The sequence below is a fragment of the Microplitis mediator genome, chromosome 11, assembly GCF_029852145.1.
Source record: "Microplitis mediator isolate UGA2020A chromosome 11, iyMicMedi2.1, whole genome shotgun sequence".
NCBI classification, from domain to species: domain Eukaryota; kingdom Metazoa; phylum Arthropoda; class Insecta; order Hymenoptera; family Braconidae; genus Microplitis; species Microplitis mediator.
The window spans coordinates 16,969,294-16,988,865 of NC_079979.1; the positions used below are offsets into that span (position 1 = coordinate 16,969,294).

Sequence of the window (19,572 nt, forward strand, 5' to 3'; positions counted from 1 at the left end):
TAAAGACTTCTTTAAGATGTTCATGAGACGTCCGAATCATAAACAGGAACTCATTCAGAACTCATCCAGACGTCATTTTGCTATCTGGGCTGTTATCAGATCGATCTGCTCATATATCAGCGCGCTCATATTTATTTTTTAATTATTATTAATAGTCTTCCAGGTTATAAAATAAACTAAAGAATTAATGTAGTAGATTATTTACATAATCATTGTTTTATGTATCATAAATATACATATATTTTATGTATTTAATTACATTAATTTTAGACGATTGCTTGATAAATTGAAATTTTTTTTATAATGTGCAGAAATTAAATTAATTACTATAAAAGTAATGAAATCTACTAAAAAAAAATTATTTATAATAATTTATTGATTCTTCAACGTTATTGGGTACTGAAGTTGCTTCGAATGCCAGTCGTTCAGCCTCGCGTTGATGCGCGATAGCTTCATGCTCGGCGGCTATTTTTTTAAATAATTCAAAGTGGTGGTTTTTAGCTCTGGCAACACTAGCGGTTTCCTAAAATAATAATCATTATTTTACCACAAAATTATAAATAATTTTTTAAATTTATTATTTCAAATTACCCGCGGAAGATTATTAATCAAACTATCAGGGTTTGCGTTACTGTTAGCTATTTTTTCATACAGACGATGATGCTTTTCTTTTTCTAATCTCACAGCTTCTGAATCTTGTGGCTGGGCTTGAACGTCTTCGAAATTTTTTAAAATTGGATGGAAGCCATATTTATCTGCAGTGTAATCTACGGTTCTGATTTTGAATTTTGGGTCAATATAAGAATAAGTACCTGGAAAAAAAAATTAATAAAAAATAAGTAGTAAATATTATGATACTGAAGTTAGCCGACGTCTAACAATTTTTGAATTATTTTTCTCAACGATAAATTAAAAAAAACAATTGCACCTATAATTTTTTTAATTTTCTAAATGTGCATATTTTTATTTTTTGTAATTAATTTGTTTAAATAAAAAACCAAAAATTTTTGATCGTCTGTCAATTTTAGGATCATGTAAATATTTACACAGAAAAAATCGAGAGTGAATTCGGAGTCATTGCGAATTTTATTTAAATCCGAACTTACTCCGTCACTTGAAGTTCCGGAGCAAAACAAAAATCAGTCCTCGCATATAAAGAAAATAGGCCATTAATTTTTTCACCGGAGTAATTCCGGATTTTATTTAAATTCGAATTTACTCCGGAACTCGGAGTTTCGGAGTAAAAAAAAATCAGTCTGATTTGGAGTCTTAATATTAAAATAAACTCCGGAGTAAATTTCACTCCGAGAGAATTAAAAAAATAAACAGCCACCAGCTCCGTATTTACTCCCGATTTTTTCACAGCACAATTAATTATTTAATTAATTAATTAAATGGTTAAATTACCGTGTACTACACCAGCTCCATCGCCAGATTCAGATCTAAATCGATCGACATGTCCTGGATATCTCCCAGCTTTGTAATTAAAACTGTACGGTACTGGCGGCGGTGGAAGAGTCGTCGTCTCTATTTGATACTCAGATGCAAACTGATAATCGCCACAACAATAATGACTTATTGAAAGAAACAAAACAGATAAAATAATAAAAGACATTTTGTTAACTTTAGTACGCAGTGTAATGGAGATTAAACTTTACTGCGCTCCCAATATCTTACTGAGATATTCAATAGTGAAAGTAAAACTGTTCATCGTTTAAAGCTACTTTCTCAATGAATAATAAAATATTATTAGTACGTCATTAGAATTTAAAATCTCATAATAATTATTTTGAAAACTAATAAATTCATTTAATTTATTTTATAAAATTAGAAAAAAAATTTTTCTTTAAAAGAAAATAAATAAATAAATGATAATTATATTTATTGGGATATTGTTTTATATGAAAGTACCTTAATAATATCCATAAATCGAATAATAAATTATTTGGCCATGATTATTACCGGATATTTACGTAATAAACTGACGCGCGCATAAAATATTAACGTGACGGCATTGAAATATTAATAATAAATTTTATCCAACAATTAAATACTACATACTATATAGTAGGGTGGCCCAAAAAAACCGACTATTTTTTCTTTTCGAGTCTCTAACAAATATTTGTTGGTTTAAGATGTTTTAAGAAGCCTCTCCAAAAATCAGCTCAATAAAAAATTTTCAAGAGGTCGCTCACGAATTTTGAAAATATCAAAAATGATTGGGAATCGGATTTTTTGTTTCTGAATTTTTTCTTCCTCATGGCAGCAATATTTTATATCTGTAAAATTATGACTATGCTGAAAATTTCAGCCCAATATTTAAATATTTAAACGGCGCTCAAGAATTTTGAATATTAACTGACAATATGTAACTAATACTTTGAATTAGTGTTTGTATTTTTTTATAACTCAATTACTGTCAGTTCACTTAAATATAACTTTTGCATAACCGAAAATATACAGGACAGTCTTAAACAATAAAATTGGGTAAGTTTTGAATAAGTAAAAAAACCTAAAAATTGAATTAAAAAATAAAAAAGTATGTAAATAACTTATTATTTCTATTTCTCGGGTTGCATTTTTATTCATTATGATACGAATTGATGGTAAAAAAATTGAGAAGGTTTATTATTAATATTCAAGGGTCGCTCGAAAACGTCCAAGAGACAGTACTCCGAAATATTCAAAATTCTTGAGCGACGTTTAAATATTTTAATTTTGAGCTGAAATTTTCAGGGTAGTCATAGTTTCATAAATATAAACTACAGCTGCCACGGAAAAGAAAAAATTTAGAACAAAAAAATCCGAATTTTGATGATCTTTCATATTTTCAAAATTCGTGAGCCACCTCTCGAAAATTTTTTATCAAGCTGATTTTTGGAGAGGCGTCTTAAAACATCTTAAACCAACAAATTTTCATTAGAGTTAAATTAAATTTTTATTTAATTTTTTATTTAATTTTTTTTTTTTTATGGTATCCAAAAATTGAAAGCTTAACTAAAAATTAAAATTTTGGTACCATTCCGAGCTCTTAATAACGATATTAAAGTTTGCCTCAATCCATTTTTCTATTTTCCATTTAAATAACACGGGAAAAAAAATTTTTTTTTGTAGAATTTTACAGCTCATAAACCAATCAACGGATGTTTATGCCCAACAAATGTTTTTGTAGGAAATTGAACGCTCTACAAAAAAAGTTTCTTATCATATTTTGATAAATCCCACTGTTCAAAAGTTATTTAAGCTTCAAGTCAAATTTATAGTAAATTTTTAGATTTTTTTATTTTCCCGGCGAAACTATCAGTCTTATCAAAAAATATGATCTAAACTTTTTTGTAGATAATTTTATTCCTTACAAATTATTACGAATAAAGTTTTTCGAAATTCTGCGTTCTTTTCAAGTTATAACCATTTCAATGTCAAGCTCTTAAAAAAATAAGATTTCTGATTAATTTTAAGAGCTTGACATTGAAATGAAAATAAATTGAAAACAATGCGGAATTTTGAAAAATTTTATTCGTATTAATTTGTGAAGAATAAAATTATCTACAAAAAAGATTCTGTGACATTTTGTGATAAGTCTGATAGTTTCGCCGGAAAAGTGAAAAGATCTCAAAATTTACTATAAATTTGACTTGAAACTTAAATAACTTTTGAACAGTGGGATTTATCAAAAAATGATAAGAGACTTTTTTGTAGAGCGTTCAATTTCCTACACAAAGTCTCATTGCGCATAAAAATCCGTTGAGTGGTCTGTAAGCTAGAAAATTCTAAAAAAAAAAATTCTTTCCCGTGTTATTTAAATGGAAAATAGAAAAATGGATTGAAGCAAACCTTAATATTATTATTAAGAGCTCGGATTGCCACCAAAATTTTTATTTTCAGGTATACTTTTAATTTTTGAATACCAAAAAAAAAATTTGTTTTTTTTTAAACACCCTAATAGACATATTTAAATTAATTTTATTTGTAGTTAATTAATGTGTAATTGCTTGGTCTCGCTCTCAGTATGACCAGTTTCTTCAGCTGGAAGTTCCTTTGAAAAGACCAAAATACCCATTTTTTTCTTTGACAGGCCGCCGAGATTCGTCAACTCGAGCGCGAACTTGTTCTTCTAAAAAAAAATCGCGGTGATCTTCTAAATTTTTTGTTTGTTTCTTATGAAGCTCCATCAGGGGTCCAGCTTTTCCGCCTGACTCGTTTGGTAAAAGATCCAGAGGAAGGAATTTTTCGACAGTTTCATCAGTAGTGTGAACGTGAAGCTGAAAGTATAAAAAAATTAATACAAAGTTTTGAGTAATACTGTAAAAAATTTTCGGAGTGAAAGCGGATTAAACCCGAAGTAAATTCGGAGCAGATGACTGTTTTTTTATTTAATTCTCTTGGAGTGAAATTTAAATTAATTTTAATATTAAAACTTCGAATTGCAGTGAAGTAAATTTCCGATCACTCCGAAATCGTTCCACTGAAAAAAAACTCCCTTATTACTCCGTATGCAGAGTGATTTTTTTTTTACTCTGGAACTCCGAGTGACGGAATAAATTCGGATTTAAATAAAATTCCGACGACTTCTGGAAAAAGATTTCCTATTTACTCCGTATTCGGAGTGATATTTTTTGAGACTCCAATTTGTGGAGGAAGTTCAGATTTAAATAAAATCCGCAATCACTCCCGATTTTTTACAGTATAAAAAAAAACGTAATTTGAATCTACAATATCTGTAAGTTCTTTTTTCATAAACGGCTTCATCATCCCAAGGATAATTTGCATTACTGGAATTGATTTTGTAAAATGAATTCCTTTAAGACGAACAGGAAGTCCATCTTGGAGGTAATTTATGAATCTTTTGCAGCCTAGAGGACTGATACGAGTACTGTGACCAAAAGCTAGCCCAGTTAACTCAACAAGAATTATGTGTCCCTTCATTGTACCTTCGGTATACATCCAGAGATCCATTGTCATGTTCATTGATTTTATCGCGTCATTCCAAACGTAAGCTGAAGGTTCAAAGTTAATTAGACGCCCGTATATTATTTTGTAACCTTCTGGTGTTTCACCCGCCAGTGGAATGAATGTTCTATTTTTAATGAGAACAATTAAAATTTAATTACTTCAGAAGAGGAGTGATTGGCTGATACTTACACTGTTTGCAAAGACTGACGGAGTTCTTTATTTTCCAAAGGATCTCTGTTAGAAAAGTACTCTGGGACATGGGTCCTCATCGTGTAGAAAGCATCGATAGTCTCTTTGGTTGGTTCTATTTGGTAATAATTACTGTGGAGGAATAAAACGAGCTCGCTGTCTGATATTTTTGGCAAATGTAATTGTTTTTCACACCATTCTTTTAATATTTCAATGTCCGACTTTTTGAGTTCGGGATTTCTTTTCAGTTCTTCTTCGAGCGGTACCATCTGGATCAGAGCCATGATAACTAAACAAGGAATTTAATAGTTGGTAAATTTTTTTAAGATTTAACAAGTCATTCGAGGCACGTTAATTAATGCTGTCAAGTCGCGTTATTACATTATTTTATGCGCCTTTTTGACTTTACACCGTAAAAAATCGGGAGTGAATACGAATTTTATTTACATCCGGATTTACTCCGTCACTTGGAGTTCCAAAGTAAAAAAATCACTCCGCATACGGAGTAAATATTGAATTTTTACAGTATATTTATTCAGTGATGGGCATACTTAAGTACATTTGTATTTTAAGTACTAATTAAGTAATAAATACTTTGATATATAATAATTTTTTTTTTGTAGAGTAAAAATATGTAAGTAATTAGCATTTCGAACAAGTACTAAATACGATATACCGAAGTACTTAGTATTTTATTTATTATCTAATTACAAATACTTTTATACTTGATACTATTAATTTTTCCTAGTACTAAATACAATAGTATTTAGTATTTTATTATTCAACTAAATAAGAATACTTTTGTACTCATAGAACGGTTCAAGTACTAAGTACATTTGTACTGAGATTATAAGTTGCATTTAAGTACTAGATCATTGGTATTTCTAACAAAAAATAATTAAAAACTCCGAGAGTATTTTTTTGATTGATAGAAGTTAAGCCAATAATAAATTGAAACGATTCAACTTTTTAACTCTGAAAGAACTTTTTATTTAAAATTTTATCTCAATAGAAAAAAGTTTTTTTTTTTTTTTAAGAACCCGTAAAGAAATGATGTTATAAAATTTCATATAATCATTTTTGCACGGGTATATAAAAATGGTTGATTAGATTACTACTTGAAGCTGAAACATAAACTGTACACGTGCACATTTGAACTAAACAGTATAAATTTGACAATAATATATTAATATCATCTAATGAATAAATTTGACTATTAAAATCTTAGGAATGCAATAGTATATTTAAAAATTATAATTTTAAGTCTCAATCGTCGTATGTAAAGTTCTGGTAGTGATAGAATAAGTAAAAATTTTTTTTTTAATAAATACTGTGGCAATTATAAGTTCTAATTACATTTATGCTTAGTACTTATATCAAATTTAAGTAAAAAGTACAATAGTCTTTAGTACTTACTACAACTTTCAAGTACCAAGTACAATGTATTTAGTATAGATAAATCATCTTAAATACTAAGTTACAAACTACTTAGTACTTTTTCTGTTTCTGAGGATAAGTATTTTTTAGACACGTACCAATAATTTATTTGGGTTTCAAGTCAAATTTTACTTAAATACTCAGTATTTATTAAATCCTATTTTGCCCATCCCTGATATTTATATTTTTGTTGCCCACATCTTCGACTAATTTTGAAAAAAAAAAAATTTTTAAGTTCGTAGAATTTAAATTATCCGCGCTTTTGGCTCTCAAAATTTTTTTCTTCAATCTTTAGTTTAAAAATAAGTCTCCAAAACGATTAATAGTAAAAAAAAAAATGTACCTTTGGAATCAGTAACGCGGAGTATTAAATAAATTGTTCACGTCGTTTATAAGGAACAATAACGATAACTATTGACTTAAAAAAATTACTGCCTGAAAAATTGATTCTTAAATTATTATAAATATTTTTTTTTTAATAATTGAATTGCATTGATTACTTACCTTAAATTTTTTTTACCAAAGCAGATATTAAATTTAAATTACTGTATGAGTTTAATGTCCACTTTAATTAGTAATTACAACTAGTGACCACTCAATTATTATTATTATTGTTAATTTTATTGATAAAAATATTCCGGTAATTTTAAAATCCAAATGTTACAAACAATAAAAATATTTTAAAAAATAAATAAATAACTGTACAGAGTACTGATAGTTTCTGAAGTTGACACGAAATTACTCGTGCAGAATAATTCAACAAATTACTTTATAAACTCTAGCTCATGCATGTTTCTGAAGGTTTTTTTTTATTAACATTTCTCATAACCCACGTGATAATTTTTTTTGAATTAGCAATTAATATTTTTTATATAAGTAATTTTATATAAAAATTTGTTACACTTATAATTATTTAATTACATATATTTATGATATTTAGAGTTAATTATCAATAAAAAATGTCGTAAAACAAAAAAATAAAAACATTTAAAATAATGACAGCTTCACTGCATCAAAAATTCGAATGGAAAAATAAATGACTCATGTGTTTTTTTTTATTACATATTTTATTGCCATATATTTGTAAATAACTGATGGATAAAAAAATTTTAAAAGCTCCCGTCGACACCAACAGCAATAAATTAATCGATGTCAAGTTTTTTGAAACTTCCTTCAACTCCAAAAAGATCTGTCGCATTTTTCCCTTTTCCAGGGCGCAGAGATTCATTTACTCGACCTCGAGCTTCTTCTTCCATGAAGAAATCGCGGTGAGCTTCCAATCTTTTTATATTTTTCTCATGCAGTTCTATTAGCGGTCCAGCTTTGCCGCCAGATTCGTTCGGCAAAATGTCCAGAGGCAGAAATTTTTTTACAGTTTCATTGCTCGTATGGATGTGGAGCTAAAAATATATCAGAAATTAGGAAAAGTCTTAATTAATTAGTAACAAAATAAAATATAATTATTTACAATGTCCATAAGTTCCTTCTTCATGAACGGCTTCATCATTCCCAGGATTATTTCCATAACTGGAATCGAGTTCGTGAAGTGTAAGCCCTTGAGACGAACAGGAAGCCCTTCTTGGAGGTAAAAGAGGAATTTCTTCAGCCCCATGGGACTGAGACGAGTAGTGTGACCGAAAGACAGACCGGCCAAGTCAACGAGAATAATGTGGCCCTTCATTGTACCTTCGGTGTACATCCAAAGGTCCATTGACATGTTCCAGTATTTAATCGCGTCATTGTAAACGTAAGCTGACGGTTCAAAATTAATTAGACGCCCGTATATTATTTTAAAACCCTCTGGTGTTTCACCCTCTAGTGGAAAGTAGGCTCTAGTTAAATAGAAAATTATTATTTTTATTATTATTAGGCATGGAGTCAAGACTCCTTGGATTTTTTTTCCTGTAGTAATGAAATAATAGACATAAAAATTAACATGAGTATAATTATCCCATTCATTAGCAATTAGCATAAAATAAAGAAAAAAAAATTAATATTTGAAACAAGGAATAGGAAATTTTCTACACGGAAAGAAAATTATGAGAAGTTTGCTATGCATTATGGGAATAGTTCCAATAATGATATGGGAATTGTACCCATATTACTGTAGGGATGGTTCCCATATATTATGGGAACCATTCCCATAATATCATAAAAATTTTTTTTGCAAAAGAGTGTAGAAATTTCCCTCATGATATGGAGAGATTCAAATGAAGCTTCTTCGATGCTGAATTTGTCAAAAAAAAAAAATTTGTTAAAAATTTTAATGTTTTCGCAGAATACAAATTTTTTTTCAATATTTGAATTTTTGTTTTTATATTTGATACTATTTCTGTGTATTGTAAAAGTGATTACCACACTTTTCTTTAAATTAATTTTTTCATGATATTATGGGAACCATTCCCATAATATTATAGGAATGGTTCTTATAATAGTATGGGAACTATTCCCAAAATATTATGGGAATGATTCCCATAATGATATAGGAACTATTCCTTTACCATTATGGAAACCATTCCTATAATATTATGGGAATAGTTCTCATACTATTATAGGAACCATTTCTATAATGTTATGGGAATGGTTCCTATAATTTATAGGAATTGTTCCATAATATATAGTAATGACCACTATATTTCATAGGAATCATTCCCATAAATTATTGGAACCATTCCCATAACATTATAGGAATGGTTCCTATAATAGTATGAGAACTATTCCCATCCCTTGCGACATTAAAAACATTCTGGATACACTCTGGAAATATTCTGGTAACACGATGCAACCATACGGACTCCAGAGTATTTCCAGAATGGTTTTGTGCCCTTTTCTGAGAGTGAACCCAGAGTATTTCCAGAGCGGATACGGAGTAAATCCAAAGTGTTTCCAGAAAGTATCCAGAGTGGATACAAACTGACACCGTTATGCATCCACATTAAACACAAACTGATACCAAAGTGTTTTCAGAATTTTTCCAGAGTGGGATCAGAGTGGGATCAGAGTGAATACATACTCAAACCAGAGGGTATTCAGAGTAAATGAATACTGAAAGAAAAAAAAATTTACCGAAATATATTATTTTAAGAATATTTAAGAGCATTTATTGAATACGAAAATCAATTTTTTTTTGTCATTACATGAAACGTATTTTATGTTTCTGGATTATAAAAACAATTTTTTCAAGAAAACAAAAATATTTGACATTATTGTCACAATGTAATATAGCATCTACCATATGACCATCCAAACAGGCACTTGTCACTCTGTCAAATAACAGAGAAATACCCGTGACAGAATTATTTTTAAATATAGAATATAAAAACTCTGAAACACCTATCTAACCAGGAACAGGACAATCATAAGTTAGGCGCGATCTAGCGGCGAACACTGAACTACTTCCACTGCTGCTTAGCACCAGTGACTTTCTCCTCCTTCACATATATCTTCTCCCAGCAAATTTTTCTTTCAAGTCTTTCACATTAAAACCCGGGTCAAAGCAAAATTTTTTTTTTGGGATAAAAGTACTTAATGAAAATAACAATTTTTAAAAAAACAATTGTTTCTTAAAAAATGTTTTTTATTGCTAAAAAGCGAATTTGCTAATTAATGACTTTTTTGTATTTATTAAAAAGTATTCATAAAAATTACTGTTATTCATAATTCCTTAAGCAATTGAGTTAGAGCTTCGGTTACAAGCTCGATTTGTTTAATGATTAATGGATAATAAAAAAGACTTGAAGTGTTGTAGTTGTGTCTTCAATAAGTTATTTTAATAACAATAGAGAAGAACAGAAAGGTAGCGACAACTCCAAGTGTACAATAATTTAAAAAATTATATAAAAGATTAAAAAAAAATTTTTTCTACAAAATCAAACGCATGGTTATTTTTAGTATTTGAAAAAAATATTGCGTGAAAATTTATTTGTTTACAACAAATTGTTTGTTTAGCAAACAAATAATAAATGAATGAAAAAAATTTTTTTTCTAATATAACAGAACATGATAAATGATTACTTAAAAAAAATAATGGTTCCTTAATATCAATATTGAGTAAAAAAAAAAATTGTTAATTAGCTAATGCGCTGTTTAGCAAAAAAAAATTTTTTTAAGAAACGATTTTTTTCTTAAAATTCCTTATTTTTATTAAGCGTTTTTTTCCCAAAAAAAAATCTTATTAAATCTAATTAGCAATGTATTTGTTTATGACAATTATTTAAACAATGCAAGTAAAAATTTTTTTCAAATTATTGTTATGTAGCTTTCAACAATAAAAAAACAAAATAATCAAAAAAATAAATTTTCTTGATTGCTTTATTTACGTTTTTTTGTTTTTCAATGGCTTAGATTGTTAATAAAATCGAAATTTTTTTATTTTTTCACCAGCTATCTTTTCTAAACCCTTTCAAGAATAGCCTTAAGAAGTAAAAAAAATTCGGGGTTTTTAGTTTGGAAATAATCAGGGTTTTTATGTAAACTTTCAACAAGTAAAAATTAACTTATTAACAAAAGCATAGTTAATTAAAAAATTGGGGTTAAAATTATTTTTCTGTAAATTATTATTGATTTATGAGTTTAGAAAGTACCCAATTTTTTTTATTCCTTAGTATTTAAATTTTATCGATTCTGGGCCCATTTTGAAAACACTCTGATTTCATCCTGTACTCATTTTGAGCCCATTTTGAAAACACTTTGATTTCATTCTGGACTCACTGTGGGCCCATTCTGAAAACACTTTGATTTCATTCTGGATTCACTTTGAGTCCATTTTGAAAACACTTTGATTCCATTCTGGACTCACTGTGGGCCCATTCTGAAAACACTTTGATTTCATTCTGGATTCACTTTGAGTCCATTCTGAAAACACTTTGATCTACTCTGGATCAATTCTGAAACCACTTTGGTTTCACTCTGGAAAAAGGGCACAAAACCACTCTGGAAACATACTGGATTTAGAATGTTTACATTCTGACTATGATTCCAGAGTGTTTCCAGAGTGGGTTGAAGGTCGCAAGGGATAATATTATGGGAATGATTCCCATAATGATATAGGAACTATTCCTTTACCATTATGGAAACCATTCCTATAATATTATGGGAATAGTTCTCATACTATTATAGGAACCATTCCTATAATGTTATGGGAATGGTTCCAATAATTTATGGGAATGATTCCTATGAAATATAGTGGTCATTACTATATATTATGGAACAATTCCTATAAATTATAGGAACCATTCCCATAATATTATAGGAATGTTTCCCATAATATTATAGGAATGTTTCCCATAATTATAGGAATGTTTCCCATAATTATAGGAATGTTTCCCATAATTATAGGAATAGTTCCTATATATTATGGGAATGATTCCCATAATATTATAGAAAGTATTCCTATAAATTATAGGGACCATTCCTATAATTAGAGGAACTATTCCTATAACGTAATGGGTATCATTCCCATAATTATAGGATCTATTCCTATAATCATGGGAAACATTCTTATAATTATAGGAACTGCTCCCACAATTTATGCTCGTGATTCCTATGATGGTATAGGAAAAAATTTCACTAAATTATGGGAACATTTTCCATAATTTTCTTTCCGTGTACTTTCAAGTATAAAACTTGAACAATTTACTGACAATGTATGAGGATAAATCAGGATGGATGAAGATGGGTGGAGATGGATGAGGATAATAATGAATTTTCCTATCCATTTCCACGATAATTCCTCACTTTTCCGACGTCAGAAATCTAAAATTCGACTTCACCGTCCATCTTACGGCATTAAATCATCCGATTTACTAAATAACTACATCCAGATTTTTGAAATTCGAAAAATGCAGGCTGCTTGCCAGCTCTAACTCATTATTCCATCAAAATTAATTAAATAGTTCAAATTTATTGTAATTTAATTACTCAAAATACGGAATTAAAATTCAAACTTACGCTGTTTTGAACATATTTCTGAGATCTTTATTTCCCAAAGGATCTCTGTTGAAAAAAAATTCAGGTACGTGAGTTCTCACGGTGTAAAAAGTGTCAATTGTCGTTTTGGTCGGTTCCAAACGATAATAATTACTGTGAAGAAATAAAACGAGCTCGCTGTCGGATATTTTTGGCAAATGCGGCTGCTTTTCGTACCATTCTTTCAACATTTGGAGATCTGATTCTTTAAGATCTGGATTACGCTTCATTTCTTCTTCAACTGATACCATTTTTACCAAAGCCATGGTTCCCTAAATAATAAATTTTTATTTATTGTCAAAAAGCAAATGATTTAAATCTGGTGACTTCTTTAATACTTTTTACTATAAACTGAAGATTTATTCCGTAAACAAAATAAATCTATTCTGTCAATTGATTTATAAATGATGATAAAAAATTTTTATAGTACTAATAGTAATAAACACTTCTTACTTTATTTTTATTACAGAGTTTATAGTTGTCTTTTAACCGGTCGCGATTCAGATACTAAATGAAATAAAATTCTTTTGACATTTAGTTACTGCACGCACAGCTTTGACTCTTGCGTGACGGTGTTGTATGACTTTGCAAGGTCATATATATATACAATTAATCTACTGTATGATTCGGATGTCTATAATGATATTATTTAAATTTAAAACCATAAAATTATAATTTTTTCATTTTTTAAAATAATAAATATTTTATTTATTTAATTCTTTGCTTGTTGGGAGTCCGTTAAAAATTTTTCGAGTGAACGTGGATTAAATTGGGAGTGAATTTACTCCGAAGGGGAAATTATTTTAATATTAAAATTTCGAATCGGAGTGAATGCGGATTTAAATAAAATCCAGACTCCGAAATCCTTCCGCTGAAAAAAAATTCACTTTTTACCCCTATCTGGAGTAATCTTTTTTAAAAATCCGGAAATCCGAGTAACGGAATAAATATGGATTGAAATAAAATCTAGATCACTTCAAAATTTATCCACTGAAAAAAACTCCCTGTTTACTTAATATGCGGAGAGATTTTTTTTACTCCGGATAAATAAAATCCCGATTACTTTGAAATCATTCCGGTGACAAAGTTAACGCTCTATTTATTTCGTATGCGGAGTAGCGTGGGCCGAAAATCCGCTTTTTTTGAATTTTCATTATTAATACCAAAAATATTTTTCTTTGTACAAAAAAAAATTTTTTCAGAAAACAAAAAAAATTTTAGGTCGATTTTTTAAGCTCGCCAAATCCCGCTAAAGTTAGAAGTTGTTTGAAATTTTTTTTCCAACACATTTTGATCGGAAATTCAATTCTCTACAAAAAAGGTCCTACAGTAAAATTACGTAAAGTTAATAGTTACTGAGATAATTGCAATTTTGCTCTAAAAAATGGAATTTTTCAAGATATTATCACTTTTTCAGGGTAAAATATGAATTTTATCATATAAATTTCATGGGAAATTAAATTTCTTACAATATTAGCCTTCTGGTGAAAACTTTAAATTTATAGTTATTCAGAAACTGGCAGTTTTATGTTTAGATAGTCACATTTCTCGTTATTTGGTGACTTTCACCAAGAATCGCTACTATCTTTGTAACTACCCAGATAGCAAAATGACGTCTTGATGAGTTCTGAATGAGTTCCTATTTATGATTTGGACGTCTTAAAAACATGTTAAAGAAGTCTTTAAGAAGTTCTCAAGATGTCGAATGCGCCACCTAGCGAATTCAGTAAGACGTCTTTAAAAAGAGTTCTCAAAGAGTTCTTTTTTCTGACTCCGCAAGTAAGACTTCAGAATGAACTTACCATGACGTCTTAAGGAGTTTCTAATTTTGACTTCATTTTGACTTCAAAAAAGTTAAAAAAAGAATACATTAAGACGTTACAAAACTGACGTCTTATTTATGGATTCTTCAAGAACTCTTAACTATGAGTTCATTAAAAATGACACATTTAAGAAGTCATTATAAGACTTCTTGAAGACTCCTTCAAAAATACGTCGTAAAGCAGTCATTCTGACTTGAATGCTGTCTGGGTATCAACTTTGAATAAATTTTTATTTTCTGTTTTGTAGAAAATTGAATTTCCTACGAAATTTTTATGATAAAATTTATTTTTTATCCTGAAAAAGTAATAATATCTTGAAAAATTCCATTTTTTAGAGCAAAATTGCAATTATCTCAGTAACTATTAACTTTACGTAATTTTATTAAAAGACCTTTTTTGTAGAGAATTAAATTTCCGATCAAAATTTTTTGGAAAAAAAATTTTAAAGTTCTAACTTTAGCGGGATTTGGCGAGCCTAAGATATCGACCTAAAATTTTTTTTGTTTTCCGAAAAATTTTTTTTTTGTACAAAGAAAAATATTTTTGGTATTAATAATGAAAATTCAAAAAAAGCGGATTTTCGGCCCACCCTAATGCGGAGTGAAATTTTCGTTGACTTCGTAACTCCAAGTGATGGAGCGAATTTGAATTTAAATAAAATCCGTAATCACTCCGAACTCACTCCCAATTTTATATAGTGACTGAGGCGGCAATTTAATAAAATAAATCCAGAAAAATAAAATATTTAAAAGTGAAACTATAAATAAACTAAAGCAATAAAAAGATCATACATGAGATACTAGATAAAAAAAATCATTTTCTAAAACAGTTTAAATGAATAAAATAATAAAGTAGCGAAGTTTGTCACCTTAAAAAAAAAAAAAAATATTTATTTTAATGAAATTACTTGAGCTATTAATTTTTTACGTATTCATTATTTACTTAAATAAATTTTTTTATTTATAATTTTGAAAAAATCTGTTACTTTTTTATTGTTTTTTAAAGCGCAAAGTACAAATCCGGGTTTTATTATCAAGGTAACAAAAAATTTTATGTAAATACTAACAATAAATTTATATATGTATGTATAAGTTCAACGTTATGTAAAAAGCAATAATTAGTCGAGCATAGACAGATAATTTTATCCATCATTACGTAGCATTATCTGGCTGCGAAAGTGACAAGACAGAAATTAAGTATCGTTTTTTTTTTAACTGATTGTATAATAATTTATCGTGACTATGCATCGCATATAAATATATACATCTATATATTTATAATAGTGATATTATTTTTTACGCATTTTAAAGATTCGAATTTTTGAAACGCGAATTTTTTTGTTGTCGCTTCTGGAGCTGCTATTTGACGGCTGGGACGGGGCGGGTTTGTTTACATCCGATATCTTTTTCCTTCGTTTTTTTCTTCGGCTGGTTGCAGGATTCCGTGAGCTAGACAGTCCGCTTGAACTTGATAAATTATTCAGCCTTGATCTGCTTCTGTACGTCCGATTTCTGTGCGCTAAACTACGACGTCTTTTGCGTTTCGATATCTGGGCTCGAGATTCCCGACCACTTAATTCATCTTCTGCCCAAAATTGCTGGTCGGTATCATCGGAGATCAATGTCATCTTCATCTTAAAAATATAATTACTCATTAATTAACTCTGATTACTACACAACATTAAAACTTTTTGGACTATCAATTGTTAACAAAAATTTTTCTACACGGAAAGAAAATTATGGGAAGTTTTGCTATGAGAATGGTATGGGAATAGTTCCCATAATAGTATAAGAATAGTTCCCATACCATTATGGGAATCATTTCCATAATGGTATAGGAATAGATCCTATACCAATATGGGAACCATTCCTATAATATCATAAAAATTTTTTTTTTGCAAAACAGTGTAGAAATTTTCCGAATAATATGAAGAGATCCAAATGAAGCTTCTTCGACGCTAAATTTGTTAAAAAAAAATTTTTTGTTAAAAATTTTAATATTTTTGCTAAATATGGATTTTTTTTTTCAATGTTTGAATGTTTGTTTCTATACTTAATCAAATTTCTGTGTATTGTAAAAGTGATTGCCACACTTTTCATTAAATTAATTTTTTTATGATAGTATGGGAACCATTCCCATAATATTATAGAAAGTATTCCTATAATTAGAGGAACCGTTCCCATAACGTTATGGGTATCATTCCCATAATTATAGGAACTATTCCTATAATTATGGGAAACATTCCTATAATTATAGGAACTGCTCCCATAATTTATGGTTGTAATTCCTATGATGATATAGGAAAAAATTTGACAAAATTGTGGGAACAGTTTCCATAATTTTCTTTCCGTGTAGTCTTTGGAAAATTTTTGCTTTCATTTCATAATGAAATTTTTTTTTGCGCCAAGAAATTTTTTTATTTTGAGTATAAATATAAAAAATATAAAATACTGTAAAGCTTACGGGCTCATTTTGAGTCTGATAGCCGACTTTTTCCCAATTTATATGAGATCTCAATAAATTTGACCCACAATAACCTATTTCTTCTTCAGAACTCGGTGTTAAAATGTCGCAGTCATTTTCATTCTCCATTTTTTTTCTCATGTTTTTAATATTTATAATTACTTATTTTTATTATTTTCTAACTGAAATAATTAAAAATATAAAACTTATAAATTTTGACATTAAATTTAAATTTAATAATTTATAATAGGCTGTAAAACAAAAACCACAAAATGGCGGCCGACATCAGCTTCACGGTATTTTAAAAAATCGAACACTTAAAAAAAAAAAAAATATAAAGAAGATTTCATTTAAAATAAATAAATTAATAATCGTATGTCAGAACTAATGAAATATTTTTATTTTACTATATAATTTGAATATAAAATTAATCAATGTCGAGTTTTTTGAAACTTCCTTCGACTCCAAAGAGATCTGTCGCACTTTTAGCTTTTCCCGGTCGCAAGGATTCGTCAATTCGAGCACGAGTTTCTTCTTCCAAGAAGAAATCTCGATGAGCTTCCAATCTTTTTATATGTTTTTCGTGCATTTCCATAAATGGCCCGGCTTTACCCCCTGACTCATTCGGTAAAATATCAAGTGGCAGAAATTTTTTAGCAGTTTCATTATTCGTATGAATGTGGAGCTAAAAAAATAATAATTTTAAATTAAATAAATAAATAAAATAATTTTTTTTCATACAATTTCCATGAGTTCTTTCTTCAAAAACGGCTTCATCATTCCCATGATGATGTCCATCACTGGAATGGAATTTAAAAAATGGAAACCCTTGAGTCGAACCGGAAGTCCTTCTTGAAGATAATAGAAGAATTTTTTGAAACCCATTGGACTGAGACGCGCAGTATGACCAAGACTGAGACCAGCCAAGTCGACTATTATTATGTGTCCCTTCATTGTTCCTTCTGTGTACATCCAGAGATCCATTGCCATGTTCCAGTACTTCATCGCGTCATTCCAGACATAAGCTGCCGGTTCATAATTAATTAGTCGCGCGTAAATTATTTTATACCCTTCCGGTGTTTCGCCCGCCAGCGGCATGTATGCTCTGTCCAAAATTAAGTGTACCAGTAATTAATTTTTTATATTAGATAAATATATATTGGAGTGGTCGCTAAAAATTAAATTTTCTCAGGCGCCCCATAAAAAGCTTCTTTTTAGTGAAAAAATACCTGGGGACTTTGGTTTTATCTTTTTTAAGTAAAAGGAACACGTGCTTAGGACGATCAAAGTTCATTTCTCGATACAATCGCGTTTTTTTTTAAATATCTCATTAAATATGCAGATTACAGAAAAAAATCATAGGAACAATTTTGTAGGAAATTAAATTCTTGACAAAAAATGTCATGTTCATTTTTTTTATAAAATGTGTATTTATGAAGATATTTTAAAAAAACTTTTAGATCTTATGAATTGAGCGTTTTAAGGATTACAAATTTTGAAAATAACATTTTTCTAAGTATGTAGAAACTACAGCAAGCATTAATGATTGATATGTTACGAGTTACGAAGTTGTCTATATTCAAGAAAAAACGTTATTTTTAACATTCGTAATCCTTAAAATGCTCAATTGATAAGATCTAAAAGTTTTCTTAAAATATCTTCATAAATACGCATTTTATAAAAAAAATCAACTTGACCTTTTTTGTCAAGAATTTAATTTCCTACAAAATTATTCCTATGATTTTTTCCTTTAGTCTGCATATTTAATAAGATATTTAAAAAAAACCGCGATTGTATCGAAAAATGAACTTTGATCGTGTTCTTTTTACTTAAAAATATACTAATATATATTAATACTTACGCGGTTGCAAATATGTGACGTAGATCTTTATTCCCCAGAGGATCTCTGTTAGAAAAATATTCCGGCACGTGAGTCCTCACTGTGTAAAATGTATCGATTGTTGTCTTCGTCGGTTCCATTCGATAATAATTACTGTGAAGAAATAAAACAAGCTCGCTGTCGAGTATTTTCGGCAAATGGGGCTGCTTTTCACACCATTCTTGCAACGATTTTATGTCCGATTCCTTGAGCTCGGGGTTGCGTTTCAGTTCTTCTTCAAACGGAACTCTCTGGATTAAATCCATCGCCTAAAAATTCGTTGCCTTTAAAATTTTATAATTTAGAAAGACGTACAACTGTGAGATTATTTCACGTACAGTAAAATAATAAATAATGATTAAGTTTCAGGTTTACTGTCAACAGAACACTGAGAAAAAACTTAAGCTTATTTATTACAAAAGTGACGGATAAGAAGAATTTAATTGACGGTAATTTTATGGCACAACGAATATGACTTCACAAAGATTAATTGTTCTTATAATTAATATATGATATATATATTAGAAAATATAGTAACACAACAATTAAATTATTAATTGAATCTTTAATTTTCTAGTATTATTTAACATTACGTGCAAAATTGTTGTACAAAATACATTGTCTTGTTTTTAGTGATGAGTGTCAACTTAAAAGTAAGGCAAGGACGTGTACAATTAATTTACTGTGTAATTACTTGAGAATGACTAAATTAAATTTTAAATATGACTAAATTGTAAAGTAATAATATTTATGATACTGAAGTTAGCCGACGTCTGACAGATTTTGAATTTTTTTTTAAAACGATTAACTATAAAAAAAAAAATATTAAAAAATTGCACCTATAGTTTATTAAATTTTCTA

At 28.9% G+C, this 19,572-nt stretch overlaps 5 protein-coding genes across 8 annotated transcripts; all 5 read right to left on the reverse strand.

Moving 5' to 3' along the window:
- Window positions 1–184: 184 nt before the first annotated feature.
- On the reverse strand, window positions 185–1,725 carry LOC130677575 (uncharacterized). The gene is made up of 3 exons (XM_057484391.1): window positions 1,408–1,725; window positions 592–812; window positions 185–523 (listed from the first exon to the last, which is right to left on the reverse strand). Exons 1-3 carry the CDS (start codon window positions 1,613–1,615, stop codon window positions 359–361), a joined length of 594 nt encoding a protein of 197 aa, XP_057340374.1. The 5' UTR covers window positions 1,616–1,725; the 3' UTR covers window positions 185–358.
- Window positions 1,726–3,500: 1,775 nt separating this feature from the next.
- LOC130677571 (alpha-tocopherol transfer protein-like) lies at window positions 3,501–7,491 on the reverse strand. 2 transcript variants are annotated; one of them, XM_057484388.1, is made up of 5 exons: window positions 7,084–7,491; window positions 6,923–7,014; window positions 5,143–5,431; window positions 4,714–5,077; window positions 3,501–4,262 (listed from the first exon to the last, which is right to left on the reverse strand). In XM_057484388.1, the coding sequence occupies exons 3-5, from the start codon at window positions 5,424–5,426 to the stop codon at window positions 4,023–4,025; spliced, it is 888 nt and encodes a 295-aa protein (XP_057340371.1). In that variant the 5' UTR covers window positions 5,427–5,431; window positions 6,923–7,014; window positions 7,084–7,491; the 3' UTR covers window positions 3,501–4,022. The 2 variants fall into 2 exon arrangements, with proteins under 2 accessions (XP_057340371.1, XP_057340370.1); XM_057484387.1 differs by lacking the exon at window positions 6,923–7,014.
- Window positions 7,492–7,627: 136 nt separating this feature from the next.
- On the reverse strand, window positions 7,628–13,155 carry LOC130677569 (alpha-tocopherol transfer protein-like). Of its 2 annotated transcripts, none has more exons than XM_057484383.1 (4): window positions 13,000–13,155; window positions 12,529–12,818; window positions 8,048–8,411; window positions 7,628–7,979 (listed from the first exon to the last, which is right to left on the reverse strand). In XM_057484383.1, exons 2-4 carry the CDS (start codon window positions 12,810–12,812, stop codon window positions 7,722–7,724), a joined length of 906 nt encoding a protein of 301 aa, XP_057340366.1. In that variant the 5' UTR covers window positions 12,813–12,818; window positions 13,000–13,155; the 3' UTR covers window positions 7,628–7,721. The 2 variants fall into 2 exon arrangements, with proteins under 2 accessions (XP_057340366.1, XP_057340367.1); XM_057484384.1 differs by lacking the exon at window positions 13,000–13,155 and adding an exon at window positions 12,885–12,996.
- A 2,196-nt stretch (window positions 13,156–15,351) lies between these two features.
- On the reverse strand, window positions 15,352–17,139 carry LOC130677576 (uncharacterized). The gene is made up of 2 exons (XM_057484392.1): window positions 16,833–17,139; window positions 15,352–16,002 (listed from the first exon to the last, which is right to left on the reverse strand). The coding sequence occupies exons 1-2, from the start codon at window positions 16,971–16,973 to the stop codon at window positions 15,658–15,660; spliced, it is 486 nt and encodes a 161-aa protein (XP_057340375.1). The 5' UTR covers window positions 16,974–17,139; the 3' UTR covers window positions 15,352–15,657.
- A 71-nt stretch (window positions 17,140–17,210) lies between these two features.
- On the reverse strand, window positions 17,211–19,198 carry LOC130677570 (alpha-tocopherol transfer protein-like). 2 transcript variants are annotated; one of them, XM_057484386.1, is made up of 4 exons: window positions 19,050–19,198; window positions 18,694–18,980; window positions 17,574–17,937; window positions 17,211–17,517 (listed from the first exon to the last, which is right to left on the reverse strand). In XM_057484386.1, exons 2-4 carry the CDS (start codon window positions 18,975–18,977, stop codon window positions 17,260–17,262), a joined length of 906 nt encoding a protein of 301 aa, XP_057340369.1. In that variant the 5' UTR covers window positions 18,978–18,980; window positions 19,050–19,198; the 3' UTR covers window positions 17,211–17,259. The 2 variants fall into 2 exon arrangements, with proteins under 2 accessions (XP_057340369.1, XP_057340368.1); XM_057484385.1 differs by having other exon boundaries at window positions 18,694–19,099.
- Window positions 19,199–19,572: the final 374 nt, after the last annotated feature.